Source organism: Lupinus angustifolius, chromosome LG12 (genome assembly GCF_001865875.1).
Source record: "Lupinus angustifolius cultivar Tanjil chromosome LG12, LupAngTanjil_v1.0, whole genome shotgun sequence".
Taxonomy (NCBI): domain Eukaryota; kingdom Viridiplantae; phylum Streptophyta; class Magnoliopsida; order Fabales; family Fabaceae; genus Lupinus; species Lupinus angustifolius.
In genome coordinates this window covers 13,742,208-13,761,099 of record NC_032020.1, presented here as the reverse complement: position 1 = coordinate 13,761,099, position 18,892 = coordinate 13,742,208, and the positions used below count along the sequence as shown (strand labels likewise).

At 31.7% G+C, this 18,892-nt stretch overlaps 4 protein-coding genes across 7 annotated transcripts; 3 read left to right on the top strand and 1 right to left on the bottom strand.

Moving 5' to 3' along the window:
- On the top strand, positions 5,753–7,196 carry LOC109361905 (transcription factor RF2b-like). Its single transcript, XM_019607432.1, has 3 exons — positions 5,753–6,222; positions 6,472–6,604; positions 7,191–7,196. The coding sequence occupies exons 1-3, from the start codon at positions 5,753–5,755 to the stop codon at positions 7,194–7,196; spliced, it is 609 nt and encodes a 202-aa protein (XP_019462977.1).
- Positions 7,387–8,298, top strand: LOC109362094. The gene is made up of 2 exons (XM_019607663.1): positions 7,387–7,663; positions 7,938–8,298. Exons 1-2 carry the CDS (start codon positions 7,546–7,548, stop codon positions 8,192–8,194), a joined length of 375 nt encoding a protein of 124 aa, XP_019463208.1. The 5' UTR covers positions 7,387–7,545; the 3' UTR covers positions 8,195–8,298.
- LOC109362452 (protein trichome birefringence-like 14) lies at positions 9,232–13,674 on the top strand. Of its 4 annotated transcripts, XR_002109405.1 has the most exons (7): positions 9,232–9,348; positions 9,940–10,200; positions 10,685–10,885; positions 11,763–11,958; positions 12,338–13,170; positions 13,225–13,294; positions 13,370–13,674. XR_002109405.1 is itself a non-coding variant. In XM_019608254.1 (6 exons), exons 2-5 carry the CDS (start codon positions 10,047–10,049, stop codon positions 13,164–13,166), a joined length of 1,380 nt encoding a protein of 459 aa, XP_019463799.1. In that variant the 5' UTR covers positions 9,232–9,348; positions 9,940–10,046; the 3' UTR covers positions 13,167–13,170; positions 13,225–13,674. The 4 variants fall into 4 exon arrangements, 3 of the variants coding, with proteins under 3 accessions (XP_019463799.1, XP_019463798.1, XP_019463800.1); XM_019608254.1 differs by having other exon boundaries at positions 13,225–13,674; XM_019608253.1 differs by having other exon boundaries at positions 9,234–9,348; positions 12,338–13,674.
- On the bottom strand, positions 15,690–18,148 carry LOC109362451 (ABC transporter G family member 5-like). Its single transcript, XM_019608252.1, has one exon. It carries the CDS (start codon positions 17,913–17,915, stop codon positions 15,975–15,977), a length of 1,941 nt encoding a protein of 646 aa, XP_019463797.1. The 5' UTR covers positions 17,916–18,148; the 3' UTR covers positions 15,690–15,974.

Below are 18,892 nucleotides of genomic sequence, written 5' to 3'. Positions count from 1 at the left end.
AGAACAAACATTACCCTATACCCCTCTGCTGGATTTTATACTCTATAATATGTAAAGTAGACTTATATTTTAACATGGTATGAAAGGCTTGATGTCCTTATGATGTCCTTATTATTTTAAAAAAATGTTATATAACAATGGTATCAGTAATGTGTTATAAAATTTAAAGTGCAGATTATTATACATGTCTTATAATTTCTATGATTACATTTAACTTTGAATATCAACATGTGTTAATTGTCCATTAAAATCTCCCCATATGCTACTTTTCACCTGAAATACAATAATAAAAAACTTCAATGATGAAGTTGAACAATATACCTCTAGAAGAGAAATAGTGGAAGGTCTTCAACTCCACTTTAACAATATTTTTTAATGGCTTTTTCATTGGAAAAAGACAAATAGTTCATCAGCATTGGTCTTTTTCCTTTAGGGAATGTGGAGTCTGCATATGACATTTCTGAAAAAGAGCAAAATGGAATAATGACAAATCAGATTAATGAAATATAGATAAGGGAAAAATTCTAACATTATATACCAACAATGCCATCGTAAACGATTTTCTTCTCGGCCTTGGTAGCTTTTGGTGCCATAGATTATGTCTCAGATTTTTTAATTTAAATTTTTTGTTATGGAAAAAAAACAAGATGGCCAAGACGAAGAAATGAGCGTCAAGGCGGACAGCAAAACGACGCCGTCACTTTAACCTTCTCTTTGTTCAGAGTTAGGGTTTAGGGAAAGTGGGGAAAGGAAGCAAAAAGCGGTGGATGAAAAATACGAAATGAAAGAGTTGAAAATAGTAGTGCTATGCTGGATTTGTGTTTAACCTAATGGGTTTGGGAAAGTTTAAAACGTTTTTTAGGCCCCGTGGGCTTTAGATATGTCAATCTATATCATAAAATTATAAACTCTTAAGATTATATAACATTTATATTTGGGTTTTTTACCAGAACTATTGAATATAAGTTAATTTATTTGGTTTGGATAATTTATTCAAATGATATGATGATGAATATTAAGAAAATTGATATGATGGAATATTAACCTAATTATTATAATATATTATTTATAAATAATATAGTTTAACAACCAGATTGATATAATATATTATTTACAGATTGCCTTTTTCAATTTTTTTTAAAGTTTTAAATTTTTTTAAATTTTCTTCATATTCCAATTTAAGAGAGTTAACAAATAAAATATATTTTATAAAATTAGTTTTAGTGTAGCATGCCTAATTGAAATATATTTTAAATATATTTAAAATACTTAAATAAGAGAGTTAAACTATATCATAAAATATTCTCAGTGTAGCATACCTAATTGCAACTCCTACTCTACGAGAGATGAAATATTGCAATGTAACAATATCAAAATTATCACAATGTACTAATTTTTGAACTAATTATTCAAGATTCAAAACAATAATAGCTTAATTGATGTGGGTGGATTTGGCTCATCACCGAAGAAAATGGAAAATTCAAAACGACGAACACAGAAGAAGAAGAAGAAAGAGAAAATAAATAATTCAACTTTAGTAATTGCATAAAAGAGAAAATAAATAAATTTTATTCTTTCAACCCAAACTTTACCTTTATCTGCCTCTAACTCTTTCAAAACCAAGATGTACTATTACAAATGAAAATTAAAAAACACAAAGATTTCTGGTTCAAAACTTATACCGATGATGCTTTTATGCTTACCCTTTTCTAAAGTTAAGTGAAAAATGTTGTTTGTAAATGGGATTAAAAAATGGAGATTTCAATGGGATTTGCAGGGTCAGTGCAATAAATGCTGGATTTTTCTTCTTCATTTCCAATGTATTTGCCACTCATTTAGGGAATCAAAATTAATATACAGTTGTTAACAACTTAATTAATCATCTTTGACGGTTGATTCTACGATTTTTATTCAAATTTAAATTTATCTTTTTTTTCACTTATTTTAAATTTTAACCAGTATGCTTTTGGAATTTGTAGTATTCAAATTGTATATGTATTTGATTTCATTTTATTATAGTACTGTATATAGCGTAGTAGTATAATTGTCTTTCATTATAATGTATTTCATTACTTAATTTATTTAATAATATAATTAAGTTATAATAAAATGAATAATTTTACATAGTAATCATTACAATTTTACATAGTAATCATTATAATTAGAATATAATTCATAATATTCAATAGTTTATAATGTATTGTAATACTCTTATTTAATACAAAATTACTATAATTGATAAATATAATATACAGACTACACGTTACAAATAATAGGAAAGCGGATTGACAGGCACGAGAGTATCTATCAACACGCTAGTATATATAAATGGTAAACGACTCATATCATATATTTTTTTGTTGTTGTAATATTTGCTTCTTGTAGAGAGGATCGTCGTAATCTATGCCATGATCTGAAACGTGACGGGCACCCATGTGGGGATCATTGAGATCGGTGGTTTCCTTCTTATTATTTATCATTTTATAATTTAATTTCAATTGTATAATATTACTAATAATAAAAATAAAGAAAACATATAACAAAAATGAATATAATATCTCCTGGATTAGGGACCAGGAGAACGTGGAGATAAGATCATTAAGATGATGGTTGGGTTGAGACAAACTGTCACATACTAGGTGTCATAAGTTGGACGCAGATTACTCTTCCTTATCCTTAATAAAGAGATTAGTGTTGTTTTCCTTTTAAAGTAAAATTGTATTGTCATAATAAATACAATAATATAAATATTATTGGATATAAATTTTTCTTTGTTCCTTGACACTACATTTCTCTTAAATACTCTAGAGAATCAAATTATACTTTTATATCATATATTTTATTCACAATACCCAAGACAAGTTTATGTTTTCAGTTTTTTTCTTGAAATAAATGTTTTTAACATTTTGACGTTTGTTTGGTTTTTAAATAATCGGTTATTGAAAGGAAAAAATAATTTTTGGAGAGTTTGAAATTCTTGCTTCTGCTATAACTTTATGAGCAAAATAAGAGAAAGAATCCATCCATATTCCTTTGATAAAACCATTCCTTCAAATTTTACAAAAAGATCATCAAATAATAATCTTCATTATTTTTAGGTGTTGCACTTGTTGAACTATTTCTCCAACTTCCTAGTTGAATATGCTTTTTTGTATTAACTTCAATCTTTCTCTCAATTCCTATCCAATAATTCTATTACTCTTACCCGCCTTTCTATCTCTTTTAAGAATTTATACTTTTTATATCGCATGTTGAAACCTTATTTTTTAAGAGAAAGATATGTATATATAGAGGCGGATGTTTCTTGAGGGCAGGTGAGGGCAACTGCCCCTATTTTTTATTTATTTATTAAAATATTATTTTTTTGTCTACACCCAAATAAAAATATTTATTGAGGCTCATATTTTTTAGTTTGATAAATGTATACAATATAATTTATATGATTATTAAGTTATAGATAATGAATCAAATTCTCTTATATATGTAGATTAATATTGTATATGTTATTATATTTCATTTGATTTCATAATGCTTATAGTTACAAAATAAATTATAAAGATTACAAATTGTCCTTTTCAAACTTGACAGCAAAAGTCATAATATCCTAAAGATTTTTATAAATAATTTAATAGTGATAATGTATATATTTTTGTGAAAAACTCTACCATATATATTTTAGCGAGCAAGAGAATATTAGCTTAAGATATTAATTTAACATTATGGATATCGCACGTCATTCATGTTTTAAAACTCTTAACTATAAAGATTTAGCTACTAAGAAATATCATTTTCAACAAAAAAAAATTATATAGTAAAATAAAATATGAATTTCTAGCCCACAACATGACAATTTATAATGAAAATAAAATAGCTTAAATATTTACCTCTAATTCAATTATCAGTGACTTTAAGTCTTTAAAAGAACGAAGAATATTTTAGTGAATGTTTTTATATATCATCTATAATTTATTATTATTATTTAGAATTAATATTTATTTTATTTTGAAACTTTGAAATAGTTATATATATTTCTTTATATTTTTTGTTATTCAACTAAAGTTAATTATAAATTGTAATTAAATATTGTTGTCTCCTGTAAATTTTAGATGAAGATCTATCACTGTGTATATGTTGACAATTTTTTAGTTTTATGCATTGTTATTGTATCATTCACCATTTATATTTAATTATCATTTACTCTTCAGAAAAACAATACAAATAAACGGTGTATGATATATTGAATGTATATAAATCTTCATATCATCATTACATAAATATTAATCTCTTTCTTTAAATGTGTTTGTTTCATAAAATGGAAAATGTAACTTTTTTAGCACCATGTGAAGTGATTATAAGAATACCTTTCTAGTTTTTGTTTACTTGAAAGAAAAAAATTAAAGAGTGTGTGCAATATTTATGACCGTAACAATTCATTTGTAATAGTTATTTTTAAGAATTAAAGTTAATTATAATTAAATATAAATGATAGATAATGTTATAATATTATAAAAACTCTCACTATCATGCATGCATTTTTTCTTCTCAAAATCAAATAGTTTTTTTTAGAAAGGGAAAAAAATGAAATACCAGGCAAGGGAACTGTTCCATATTCTTCAAGATGCTGAACATGTGGAGGTTTTGTGGATGTGCATTTAAGTTCCAGTAACTAATCTTTTAGGATATCCTTCCCATATTACTAAGAGGCACATTTCTGTACCTGCAAAAGAAAAAAATGGTTCTCTAATATTATACCCCAAAATTTCAAAATAAAATTGATATATAGACGTGAAGATAAACAAAATGGCTTCTGATTTTACTTAAACCAATTTTGTAAAAAAGAATGTTTCTATGGCTTTAAAAAAAAAACTAAACAAAGGGGTCCTAAGTGCAGTGTAAAAAAGGAATTGTACTTTTTATCTTGAGGACCCAACTCAGCCCATATTTTCGGGCACACAAATTTATTTATTTTGGAGACAATAATCCCCTAACTTGTTGTTCCTTCTATTACATTTAATTTCTTGTTGAGATTTCTTCATCAATAGGAGAAAAGCTTATGTGGAGGATGATTATTATGTGTAGTAAAACCTTTTTTTATCAAAAGAAATTGGTTTTGAGGGAGTAGAACTTGGAACATGTATCTTCTGTTTTAAATAGATCATATTTTCGTGTCACTATCGAATATGATTATACCAAATAATATAAAATATTACTTTATATTTTTATAATTTTTATTTACAAATTAAATAATATATTTTGATTGGTGAAAGAGAACATTGAGGACAACAAAATGGACAACTGATCTCCATTCATCAAACTTGAAACATCTCGTTAAGCTAGAAGAACATTCCGGTAATTAAAGTAAAAAAACGAATGGACATCTGCGGTTCCAAAACAATGTATTACTTTATGAGACATATATATGCTCTCAAAAAAATAATATTTTGAAGGGGAAACACCTCATATTTTCACATTTCTCATAGATTTTCAATAATTTGACTCAATGACCATTTTCGCCTCATGATATATGCATGAATATAATAAAGAGCGAATTAATTAGAACATTAATTGTATTTAAAAAATTGACTAAATTAATTACCACGTTAATTAGTCCTTATTATCGTCCTTTTAGTAATAATTAAATAAAATTTGAAGACTTGTGAAAATGTATTAGTAATTTAAATATTATTATTATCAACCTTCAACTTCTTTTTTATACCGGGCCAAGAGAACTTTTCTAAAAAGAAAAAAAAATATGGAAGCAATCAAGGTTGATGCTGTATCTTCAACAATGGAGGAACGCAAGTCCCATCATGATAAGGTTAGCTTTGAAGTTAGTTTCCATCATATTGACAATTTTGATTATTTTATGAAATTATATGATTTAGGATTTGACATTTATAACCTCCATATCAATGATATCGCTAAAATTGATGTGGTTGATTCAATTTCTATAAAGGAAATGAGCATCAGGAGATCAATTGTTAGGATGGAGGAATCTACTTTAGGGCATACTCAAAGCTGGCATGTGGACTCTAGTTTTAGTACAAACACCGACAATAGCGAGAAAACTAGTGGGAATAGAGTTGCGGACAATGTTGTGAATCCTCGCCACCAAAAAAACAATTCAATTTATGTGAGTCGTTCACCTTTTTTCGCGTCAAGAGTCATGTCTCCTGAAAAGCTTGCCGAACTCGCTAAGACCAATCCGAAGAAAGCTACAAGGTTTATCCTTTTTATTATATTTTAAAAGAATTTTTTTGAAAGCATGGAGATTTGGCTTAAATTAAAATTAAACACAATTTTTTTACCATTTTTAAATTTTTAAATGTGTATATTTCTTGGTGCGAGTGATTTCAATAATAACATTTTGTACACATGATGCTTCATCATATATTTTTGGTTGTTTTTGTATTCTCCTTTTTGAGATGTGAAATTGATCACTAAGTATAGTTGAATTGTTGTGTGTTATAGGATTATTGCTAATAGGAAATCTGCTTCGAAGTCCAAGGAGAGGAAAAAGTTGTATGAAAATGAGTTGCAACTAAAAGTAAAGAGTCTTCAGTCTCAAGTAGATAACATCTCTCAACAACTTTATGTAACAAAGGTATGTGTTTTGCTTTTCCATTTGCTTAGTTATACATTAATATAAATGAGGTAGGTCGGGTATGGAATATATTGGGTGTATTTAATTTGTTGGGGTCCTTATCATAACAACAATCAATCATTATATTGCTAACTATGATTGGTATGGTTATAGAAGTTTATGGAACCCATCAAATTATCAATGATCTTTTTTTAGGGAAACTATATCATTTGCAAACATCTTTTGTTTCATTCCATGAAAATAAGTAACCAAGTTAACTATTTCATCTAGTCATACTTCGTTTGAAAATGAAAAATACTACACAAAACTCTCAACCACCATGGCGTTTTATTTAGAAGTTTCTCATAACCCACATGATTCCAAGGATGCATCCCTAAATATATATAATATAGAGGAGGTTTGTGTTATAAAAGCAATTTAAAGGTGGTATAGAAATGCATGCGTGTACATTTTATGAGGACTTAAATGAAAAGGTCCATAGCGTTCTATTGTGGAGTGATTTGGTGCCTTTGAATATTAATCTTCCTTCTTTGTTTCTTTGTGTGTTCGGCTAATTTTGAAGAGTTTCTATTCAAATTATTGGCAGAGGTAAACTGGAAAAAATATGTATTTACTAGTAAGAAATTTTACATTGTTAATGTATTATTCATCATTCATATTTAATCATAAATAACTTTACATAAAGTAATAGTGGATAATGAATCATTAACTATGTATAAATCTTTACATCATTAATGAATAAATATTACATTCTTTCTAATAACTTATCAATGACTTTAATGTCCATAATGATTCAAGGGGTCAATCGACTTCTTCCATTATTATTGAAGTTTGATTCCTGAGGAATACCCGAGTCATATATTAACTTCAATACTGATTGTGTGCTTTGTACTTTTATATTTGTATGCAATTTACGTATATATAATGAGATAGGGGAGAAAATGAACACAAAAATAAGATCTCATATGATGCAGAGAGATGTTACAACAAGGATTGCTTGGAACAGCACGCTCAGAATGAAAATTGATGCCAAGCGTCAAGAGCTACATTACAGACGAGGTATGCATGTATTTCTTTTATGTCTAAATCATATATTTATGCTTTTCCCACGGGTTATATTAAATTGAATAAATAAAAGGTCAAATTATCTAAATAGTTGTATGAATAGGAATAGAGATATATTGTCTCAAAATCATGTTCGTGATTTGAAAGCATAATTTAAGTATAGAAAATTAATGAGTTCAAGTTAACTACTTCTAACTATATATATCTCTTGTGTTTGTTTTAAAATGTAGTACATGAACATTATGATGATACATTCTTATGCTTGCAGCTCAATACGAAGCAATGAAGAATGAACTAGAATATTACAGAATGAAGACAAGCAAATTTGCTGCTGATATGGCTAACAATCCTTTATACCATGACATGGTTTCTAAATTTTCTTCAGGATTATCCATACAAGATGAAGATCCCATGGAATCAGAATCATGCTTGCCTCCTTTTCCTCCTTCTCCTCTCCCCTTTGGTCAGCCTTTAAATGATGAGCCCTTTGGCTCTGACTTCGTAGACTTCAACGTCTTCGATTAGTTCATACAAGCATGGAGATTATTGTTTTAAGAAACAAATTGTGTCACCTTTTCATTTTCATGGTCTTTTAATTATTATGTGGTTTTTTATTGTGTGATGCTAAATGCTATGATACTCGGAAGATATTGCATTTGATGATGGGTTAAAACTAAAACTGATTGTTTAGTTCCTGACATTACAATGAAGATATGGTATTATTATCTAGAATTTGAATAGAGTGCGTCAATTTAAGTTGCTTGATTCAATATTTTATTGACCTCATGCATGTTAAGTTATTGTACACTATCATTGTCTCAGTCCTTCACTGTAGACATGTTGCTTTATCTTGAAATAACTCAAGGCGGCTAGGCATATCCATTAGATAAGGTGTGTTTGAAGTGTGGTTATGGTTGTATGATTGCTTTTAGTTGGGGGGTGAGGTAGAAGCTTAGCTTTGCTATGAATAAGAATGACAATGGGTAACGAGTCACGATTGTGTTTTTGCTTAATCATTATAGCATGTACAGGACTTTGTGTCTGCCGGTCAATACTATATGTTACTACGTATTTAATTTTTATATAATTAGAATATATTTGTTATATTTGATGTAATTTATATTATAATTTTTGTGTGTTTATGATAATATTTAGTTTAAGGTGATAGATATGGTTAATTAATGTGTTGGTGGTAGTTAAATAGGATTATATGATTTTTTTGTAAAAAATAAATAATGTTGGCCAAATAGAAAATAAAAGTTACACTATGGTAGAAGTTACTATGTTTTGGCTTTATATATAGTATATATATATATATTAAATATTCCTATAATTTCGATATTTATTATATAAATGAAGTTTGAGTTCGTGTGAACACGTAAGAATTTTTTTTATTGTCTATCATATTATTTATATTTACATCATTTATTTTATTATATGCAATATTTTTATTTTAATAGAGATAAGATGAGACCAAAAAATAATAATTGGGGGAAGTGGTATAATATTAAAATTTTGAATCTTAAAATTGGAAAATCAATTATTAGAAGTTGCTCAACCCCAAAACAGTGTCACTGCTTATCTCCTTTTTCTGAAAACATCACGGACGCAGAGGGATCTGCAATCCTGAAAACCCAATTGAGGCAAACCATCACGATAAGCTACAAATTTTTTTCCAGGTTTTTTATGCTTCTATCATTTAACAGTTTGACACTCATTTTATTAGTTTCTAATTATGTATTCATTATTATAATGGATGTTTATTTGTGATTTCGTTGAAATAACAGCTTTCACTCACAATTTGATTTTGCCAATGAAATAAACGTGCGTGAACATTGGGTTGGATGAAAAATAAAACCTTTTTGTTATACTAATACAAATCTGTTTTGAGTAATAATTTGGACCTTGTTCAATATGGAAGATGAAATGTGGTTGTTTATGCTAAGGCTTATATGAAAGGAAAACCAATAAGGTTGTTTACGCTAAGGCTTATATGAAAAGAAAACCAATAAGGTTGTGTCCTTCATAATAACATGGTTGTAGATGCGACAACCAAGCCTTGATCTTATTAGCTGGCGCCGGACATGGGTTGAAAGACCCAACATGAACATTGTTGTAGATATGAGCATAAATTGTACAAACGCCGAGAGTCTCGAGACTTATTGTCTATGATACTGAAGTAACAGGAAGTGCTGGTTTTAACTTTCAATAAATTTTCTTTCTATTTTCATATCTTTGTCTGTCTTTCTGATCTATCAATTCCTGTACAGATAAAACTCAAGAACAACCAGAAATACCTGTTATATTATGTGATGGGTATTTTCTGAATGTACGGACAAATTCAAAGAATTGTATTGGCTGTGGCGTGTAAGTACAGATGAAAATAGGAAATTGGTATAACTTTAGAGGGATTCATGTTTCCCTATCCCTTTTTGCTCTTGTTCTTTTTACCACATTGCTCTGGATATGGGAAGGAAATCCAATAGCCGCGACTTTAAGATCTACTCAGCAGTGGTATCACATACCTTCAGGTTTGTATTCTAGACAGATATACATAATGACATTACTCATTTGTTTTATGTCGGCCTCTCTTCAGCATTTGGAAAAAGTGTCTGTGGGTTTGAAAACAATTTATATGCTGTATTTCAGCTAGAATATAGAGAGAATATCTCATTATATTATAGAGAATATGTAGATGGTACTTAGGTACAAAGAGAATATATCATGTTATGGTGATTATATCTTATATTTGTATAGAGTATCTTAGAGTATATCTTACGATAGAGATTATTTTATAATTTGTTGTTTACTTAATTAAGAGCATAGCATTAATATAAATCGGGGTTAATATTATGTTTATATCATATTACTATCATATAACCATTCATAATATTGTCAATATAATTTTACTATTTTGGTTATTCATTTTTCTTCTTCTATATCTAAATCCTATAATTTCAACAATATTAACTATGCTTAGGTGGTTGTGTTTTTTTTATAAATATGTTTTCTCAAAATCTTGTGTGGAAGTCCCAGTTGATTCAGTTGGAACTACTAAGCTGGAAAAAAGTGAGGAAAAATCTCCAACCCCTATCACAGAAAACAGAACAAAACTGCAAGTTGATATTGTGCGTCCACCAGCTGTAGATCCTAAACCTGAAAAATCCCCAAAAATTCAATACAATGAAGATGTCAGGTCTGCTTCCAGAAGTGAAGGTAGATTCATATTTTTGCTCTTAAGGTCGCTATGATGAACTTTTCTGTTATTGCATGAATGCATATCTAGTATCATAATTATTCAGTAATTTGCATTTTGTCTATTTTCGTACAACTTATTTGGATATTGAATACTGCTATGGAACCACAAATTGTAGCTATAATTTCATTATATTTAAAAGTGGTTGTCAGATATGAAAAAAGGCTCAAGCGTGGAGACCACTCATCCATCCAAAGAGCATTTGAGCATGCCAATTGATTCTGGTTCTCTCTCAAACTAATTGTTTAATAGCATTTTCCTTAGCTAATTTACTGGCATTACTGGCTTAGTTAGAATTTAAATTGCAGATAGTGACAACACAAGGTGGTTGTTCTTCAAGCCTTCTAATGTCTTAGCTCTATTGTCTTTGAATTGATTGTTTTCCTCCTGAATCATAAGTTATCTGTCTGGAGCAATTTGTATTCCTTCTTTCCTGTGCTCAATCCGTGCAATAAGTATTACTTCCAGTCTTCCACTATCATGAGCACATTCTTTACATCTTTATAACACATCCATGAATTTTTGCAACCTCAATGTAGTTGTTGAAATCTGAAATCTTAAACATTGTTATATAGTTTTGTTTTGTTTTGTTTGTAAAAAGCAAGAAGGAATTTTTTTGTCAAGAGTCATTTCCCATCTCTCCTTCACATCAACTTGTTTGTTAGTTCAATCCAGACTTTTTATATCCTTTTCTCCAGACAAGTGACCCTATGCTTAAACATCGAATGCACCAGGGCGTTACTTTTGTTCCTGGTTGCATATGCTTAAACATTGTATCTTAGTTCATCAATGAGTTCACTGGCTAGATTTAGTATTGATTGTATTTATCTCTTGCAGTTTGTAATCATGCCAAGGGTAGGTGGGTTGCAGACAGCAGGAGACCACTGTATTCTGGGTTCAGCTGTAAGCAGTGGCTATCCCCAATGTGGTCATGTAGAATGACACAACGACCAGATTTTTCATTTGAGGGATACCGCTGGCAGCCAGAAAATTGTGATATGCCGGAGTTTGATCGGTCTACATTCTTGAGAAAGTAGGTATATGCCTTTCTTTTTCTTTGATCTAGTTGATAGCAATACATTCAAACAAGATTACTACCTGTTTGCTAAACTTATTGAATTGCTTACGTTGTCTGTAGACTGTAATGGGGCTAACATGATTTCTGATTTAATTACACAGCTTGCTTTATCTGCCATTTCATATTAACGTAAACAACTGCATCATTTTAATAAGCTTGAAGTTTTTTAATTGCTACTTTTTGTATTTTGTTGTTAAATCAGAATTTCCTTTTGTTCTCATTTGTTTCTATTTTCTTTTTGATTAAAGAAAACACAATCAGAAATTCAGAATTACTTGAATATCAATTTAGATAGCAGTTTGTGAGTGGTGTTTAATGTTAACATGGAATATAGGATGCAGGACAAAACAATTGCTTTTATAGGAGATTCGTTGGGCCGACAACAATTTCAATCTTTGATGTGTATGGTCACTGGCGGAGAAGAGACTCCAGAAGTTGTAAATGTGGGGTGGGAATATGGTCTAGTAAAACACCGTGGTGCTATCCGTCCTGATGGCTGGGCTTACAGATTTCCCAAGACCAATACAACCATCTTATACTATTGGTCAGCTAGCTTATGTGATCTGCAACCCCTTAACAGTAAAGACAAACTTAGCAACATTGCCATGCATTTAGATCGTCCACCAGCTTTCATGAGTCAGTTCCTCCATCGCTTTGATGTTTTGGTTCTTAATACAGGACACCACTGGAATCAGGGGAAGATTACTGGAAACAGGTGGATAATGCATGTTGATGGAAAGCCAAATGAAGACAAAAGGATTGAAGAAATTGCAAATGCCAAAAACTTAACAATCTACAGTGTTGCCAGATGGCTTGATTTGCAACTTGTTTCTCACCCACGGCTCAAAGTTTTCTTCAGAACTATATCACCTAGGCATTTCTTCAATGGGGATTGGAACACTGGTGGCGCCTGTGATAACAAGATCCCATTATCAAATGGAAGTGAGGTCATGCAGGAAGGATCTAGCGATCCAACTATTGAGGGTCCACTAAAGGGCACCAAGGTTAAGATACTGGATATCACTGCTATTTCGCAATTGCGGGATGAGGCTCATATGTCTCGCTACACTATCAGAGGAACTCTTAATTCGAGCGACTGTTTGCATTGGTGCCTGCCTGGAATTCCAGATACTTGGAATGAGCTCCTTGTTGCTCAGATATAGACTGTCACATTTTAGTTCCCTCTCCACCCCCTTGCTTTCTATAACCTGTCAAGAAGGAACGAAGAAGAAAATACAAAGGGTGACAAATGCATTTGTTAGATTTTGGGGGGATCTGATCTATATATTCTTTGTGGTCTAGGAAGACCACTTATTTCTTCTTTCAATGTATTTTTCACTGACTGGAAAGTAGGGAGATCATATAGTTCTATTCTGTCTCATTTTCAGTGCGATCAATTAGGCTATACTTGGATTTGTTTTGAACAAACAGTCCATAATGAATAGAGATTCGCAAAGCATGAGCTAACTACCTTATTCATGGCCAAAGTTTACATGGCCTTTCTCAAACAATTTGAAATGATTTTACAATTTCCATCAATGTTAACGTATTATAAATGGTATCATGAAGTAAAGAAATAGTCCACATCTTCTGTTTGCTGTTCCAGTTTGAATGTATCGGGAATTAAGCCAAAATTTGGTGTGTATACAATGTTATTATTTAGCAGGCTGAATGTACAGCTTAGATTGTAAAATATCATCTTATTTATAGGGAAATAAGCTTCTAAGCTTGTCTAGGCTACTTGATTAAATTATAAGAGAAGCTTATTTTTTTTAGAAAGTAAGCTCAAAAAATGATTTAGAGAAAGGGAGTATAGGATTGTTAATCTTAGATGTCTAGAATGAAGGCTTTATCTTTAACCCATTCACTGTTTGTAGCAAGTTATTAGATTTGGAACTTTTCTTTTCTATACCATTGTCAGCTTCTGTTGATGGTCATTCGTTCTGTCAGGGGAGAAATGAAGCCATACAGCAAAAGAAATTGTAAAAAATTTGTGACTCTGAGAAAGCCGGAGTTTCTACTAAAAACTGAAAAATTCTTCAGGTGTGTTATGTACTCTGTCATTCCAACAATTGTGTCTTTCACCTGGGTTGAAATTTTTCCTGTCTAGTCTATCTGGTATACATGGTGAGTTTGCTGTGTTTAAACAAATGTCTCAAGGTTGACTAAGTAATATATTCAAGCTATCAGATGTCCACCATTTTTGAGCTGTTTAACTATTTCGCTTCTTAGATCTATTTTCTTGTGTCAAGAAAATAATCTGAGGGGGCAGGACAATAATGCTACTTCTAGCCCAACTTTTCTGGAATGTGAAGAGTAGTTTGGGAACTTTTGTTCAAGTTGTTTTTGGCTTGTAGCTTGTATTTGCAAACATTATACATCATGTCGTAATTTATTCCTCCAAGGGTTAATGAATTTTTTTCGCCATGTTGTTGACTTGCAGATAAGCAAGCAGCTCGTGATACAAAGGTTAAGAATTGTTTGGTGCCAGCACACACAGGTAAGTTTGTTAGTAACAAATTCAGATTTAGTACTACTGCTATTATCCTAGTACACTCCTCACCTTTTTTCATGGGAAGGACCAAAAGTTAGAGGGGGCCCTCTTGCATAATACTGACAACGAGTAACTTAGCTATTGTATCTGACCAGTTGCTCAGTTGGAAAGTTAAATGATATTCCTTGTCCTTACTCTATGTTTACTTCTTTTTTGATCTACTATCTTGTATTATGACTTATGGCAGAGAATTATGACGTCATTTGATCCATGTAGCCGACCCCACCTAATGAGATAAAAGTTTGGTTGTTGACTTGTTGCATCTTGTACTATTGTACAACATGAGATGCATATTTCTAGTTGGTTCAATACCTTGTTAACTATGAAATTGAAAATTGTTTATATGATGCATGTTCCTCCCCCTGCCTTGTTTCTCATCCTTCATTTAGTGTCCTTTCTGCATATCAAAATATTGTTTAATTTGGATTTGGATGGAGAGATCCAGTAGATGGTCTTTTTATTCTTTCGTTGTGATGAGAATACAGAACTATGAACGAGGAAGGTATGGGGCGGAAAAGGCTCCTAGTCCTAGAGATTGATCCCTTGAATTTCAGATATTTTTGCTGAGCTTGGTAGATAGGAAGATTTGGTGAGTGTCAGTGTGAATACTTTCGGACAGCCATCATTGTGAAGATCTGATTAACCTTCTTTTAAATTTGGTTGAAGACCAGATATTCATGGTAAGTGGTCTCAACAAATTTGAGTGGTTTAAGTAGAATTGCAATCTATTATTAGCTGCATCGTATTGAAAGAAATCTTCTGTTTGTTGGTAGGAATGACTTCAAGCTCAGAGAGGTATATACTTACATCTGCTTATTTTCTTGCAGTTAAACACGTGACTCATTGATATTTGCAATGGTTCAGTTTTATTGCAAGAACAATGAGCTCAAAAAGGCTTTAGTACCACTTTACACAAAGGATTTATCTTTGTATAATGGGCATTTGGGCAATAGCATTCTAAGATTGTAATAATAATAATAATAATAAAGATGAAATATGTAATTACTCAGGTGTTACATACTCAGGATATGGAGTTGTAATTGAAATTAGGCTTACTGAGCAAGCCAGGTGAAAAGCTTAATTTTGTTATCATATAACCTTATTTCATTACTCATAATAGTAACAAAGCTGGTGAATTAGGCCATTAGTTCATTGAACAAAAAACTTGATAATGAAAAAGAAAATTAGGAGGGAAGAAGGAATCTGGATGGAAAGGAGTGAAGACAGTGGAGTGAATAAAGTAATCATATAAAAACAAAAATCAACATGATATCATGTTAGTGCAATTTTTTGGCACTGACCAAACCTGTATTTCTTTATATATATTTTTGTTGATAATATCTTCTTTGGTTGCTATCAGAAGTAAAATCCAAGACATGTGAACCCTCTTAAGAGAGAGAGAGAGTCACAGTAGGTTTTAGATGATGCCAACACTTTTGAACCCCCTCTGTGAGCATCTGTATCTAAGAAAAACATAAGAAATGAACCTGTAAAACAAGATGAAGGACACCATGACCCCCACATTCTTCCATCTTCTGTTCTCTCCTCCATACCCTTCTTCTTTAAGCACACTCTCGGCTCTCAGTACGCATTCCCCAAACATGTACTGCAAGCACTTCCCTGAGTTGGAGAACTCATTTATGAGCAACCCTTCAAAGGGATACTTAAACAGAGATATATAATGCATGAAAATCCAGTAGTTAGGAATTTCATGATTTGATATGAAGTATCCAGAGAATAAGAAGAATGAACCGATGACACCAGCAACCAATGAATTCCCGACAATGAAATTAGGCACTAAAGCACTGAAACACACCACAACTGAATTGGCTGTATAAAGAATCAGCCATATCAGCAACAAAAAGTGCAAAAACGCCATGAAATTCTTGTTGAGACCAACTAGCCAGTATAAGGGCAATGAGAACAAAATGGCTAGGATGAGCAGAAATGGCAAGTATACTAGGCCATTGGCAATAGCATAGGATGATACGCGGTAGCTTCCAGAAGATGTTTCCTTCATTAGAATCTCCCTTTCTTGCAGAAAGATTGGTAGAGCTTCTATGCTGGTTGATAACAAAAATGTTAATATGAAAGCAAATAGACCAACTATTTCTGCTGCTCCCACTAGATCATCCTTGAGGTTACAAAAGATGGACCCCAAAACCAGCCCAGAAATCAGCATCTGAATTGTTCTACAGGCAAAGAGCTCTTTTGTACGAAATATGTTTTTAGAGAACCTTTGAGTGAGAATCATAGTTTCTCTAAATCTAGAATTAGCAAAATCACAAGGGAAATCGATCCCAGCATTGATGGTTTCTTCATCAATCACCTTAGACAGTTGAAAGAGCTGTTGTAGAGTAAACTTACCACTTCTACACTCACCTGTTTCTTCTGCATCATCACCTTTGTTCTGTTGCAGTGTCCCTTGCGGTGTTTCTAGCTGAACTAGCTTACACCTTTGTTGCTGAATGGCGTCAATGGACTCAATGGCAAATTCAACAACATTAACATGAAGAGGAATATTTAAACCCATTAGCCTTAGATTCACATCCAGCAAATCTGCGGTGCCATGGTGAAACAGACAGCCATTGGCTAACAATAGCAATGAATTCAACAACTTCACTATTCTGAACCCAGGTTGATGGATACTAAGGATTATAGTTCTTCCCTTAGTGTCTGCCATGACCTTAAGCATATCAACTATCTGCAAAGCTGAGTTACTGTCTAGCCCTGAAGTTGGTTCATCCAGAATCAGCACTCTTGGATCATGTATGACTTCAACACCAATAGAAACTCTGCGCCTCTCACCACCGGATATCCCTCTGACCCTGTCATCACCAATTCTAGTCCCAGCAACATGGTCAAGTCCAAGCTCCTTAATCAGTGACTTGACCCTGGAGCATAATTGCTCTTGTGGAAGCTTTAGCTTTAGCATTGCACTAAACATCATGGTTTCTTCTACTGTAAGTAAAGGAAACAAAATATCCTTTTGTGTAACATACCCTGAAAGCTTCTTTAACTGAGCTTTGTCCATAGGCTTCTGGTTCACCAAGACAGTACCATTCTGTGGACTAACTTTACCAGCAAGAACTTCAAGCAGTGATGACTTTCCAGCTCCACTTGGCCCAACAATTGCTAGGATTTCCCATGCCTTGGCTCTGCAACTCACATTCTTGAGGACATGCTTAACTCCACTGCAACTTTGCTCATCTTTTGCTTCCTCTTCCTGTTCTTGACCATCTTCTTTGGCATCTATTGTTGGAGGTTTGCTGAAGACTTTAAAAGGGTGCTTAGTTTTCTGTGTTTGGATCTTGTAGTTGATGCCAATGGCCTCAACCTCACAGCCTTGTATCTTCATCTGAATAGTCTGTTTTGCTTTACTTTTTCTCTCTGTTTCTCTCACTATCTTCTACTCTTTTCTTATTCACAAACTCATTTGGTTCTCTCCTTCTCTAGTTCTGTGTTCTTTTTAAATACACAGTTTTGGCCTCAACTGCTGACAGTGAAACAATGGGTGGTTCAAAGAGATTTTTACTGCAAAGACACTAAGGTCCTTCAACTATGTATACATAGTTCACGTGCACTTATTCTTGATATTCATCTACCTATTTTATAAATGCCATTTTTTACTTTGATATATTATAGCATAGAAAATGGAATAACTCACGTGGGTATTCAGTAGTATTATTGGTTGTCCATTGTTTAGATTGGATAGCCAGCTATACATTAAACACTTCCATGCAGTAGCCAATTGTATATGTAAGTAGGGTGCTAAATCAGCGATGTTAATGGTTTTGGAGCGTAGTTTCTACAGGTTTGAACTTAACATTAGTCTTTGTATGAAGTTATTATTGTATTATTCGATTCACGATCTCTAGTGTGATAAAGACTTGATTGCTACTGTGTTATTTGTCAAAAAACAAAAACAAAAAACTATGCACTATTGCTGTTCATGTACCGTTATTTAGAGTTTTATACAGGACTTTATATCCATCATCAATAGAAGTAACTGATTACTGTATCTTTCTCAAATATAACCTAATACACGATTACTGATGAAAAATGACAGCTAGATTTATGAATTCAAGTAGTGAAATTTGTGAATAGTGTGAAGATTGATTACTTTAAATATTTAAAGGAAATAATAATAATTTTTTTTATATTCTTGCTACATTTTGTCCTATACTCTCATTTACACATTACTTTTTTATCGCTTTTCTTTCACATCATTTCATCAATCACTTATCTCTCTTCTCTTTGCAATACCTCAAAAAGGAGTAGGAGTATAATTTCTCTAATAATAAAGGCCAATGATGTAATTATAGAAAACACTTG

Excerpts from the sequence above, each read along its gene's own strand:
- LOC109361905 (XM_019607432.1), top strand. The coding sequence starts at position 5,753 with ATGGAAGCAATCAAGGTTGATGCTGTATCTTCAACAATGGAGGAACGC. Across the intron at positions 6,223-6,471 it reads AATCCGAAGAAAGCTACAAG|GATTATTGCTAATAGGAAAT; the intron begins GTTTATCCTTTT and ends TGTGTGTTATAG.
- LOC109362094 (XM_019607663.1), top strand. The coding sequence starts at position 7,546 with ATGAACACAAAAATAAGATCTCATATGATGCAGAGAGATGTTACAACA. Across the intron at positions 7,664-7,937 it reads AGAGCTACATTACAGACGAG|CTCAATACGAAGCAATGAAG; the intron begins GTATGCATGTAT and ends TTATGCTTGCAG.
- LOC109362452 (XM_019608254.1), top strand. The coding sequence starts at position 10,047 with ATGAAAATAGGAAATTGGTATAACTTTAGAGGGATTCATGTTTCCCTA. Across the intron at positions 10,886-11,762 it reads GTCTGCTTCCAGAAGTGAAG|TTTGTAATCATGCCAAGGGT; the intron begins GTAGATTCATAT and ends TATCTCTTGCAG. Across the intron at positions 11,959-12,337 it reads CGGTCTACATTCTTGAGAAA|GATGCAGGACAAAACAATTG; the intron begins GTAGGTATATGC and ends CATGGAATATAG.
- LOC109362451 (XM_019608252.1), bottom strand. The coding sequence starts at position 17,915 with ATGAAGATACAAGGCTGTGAGGTTGAGGCCATTGGCATCAACTACAAG.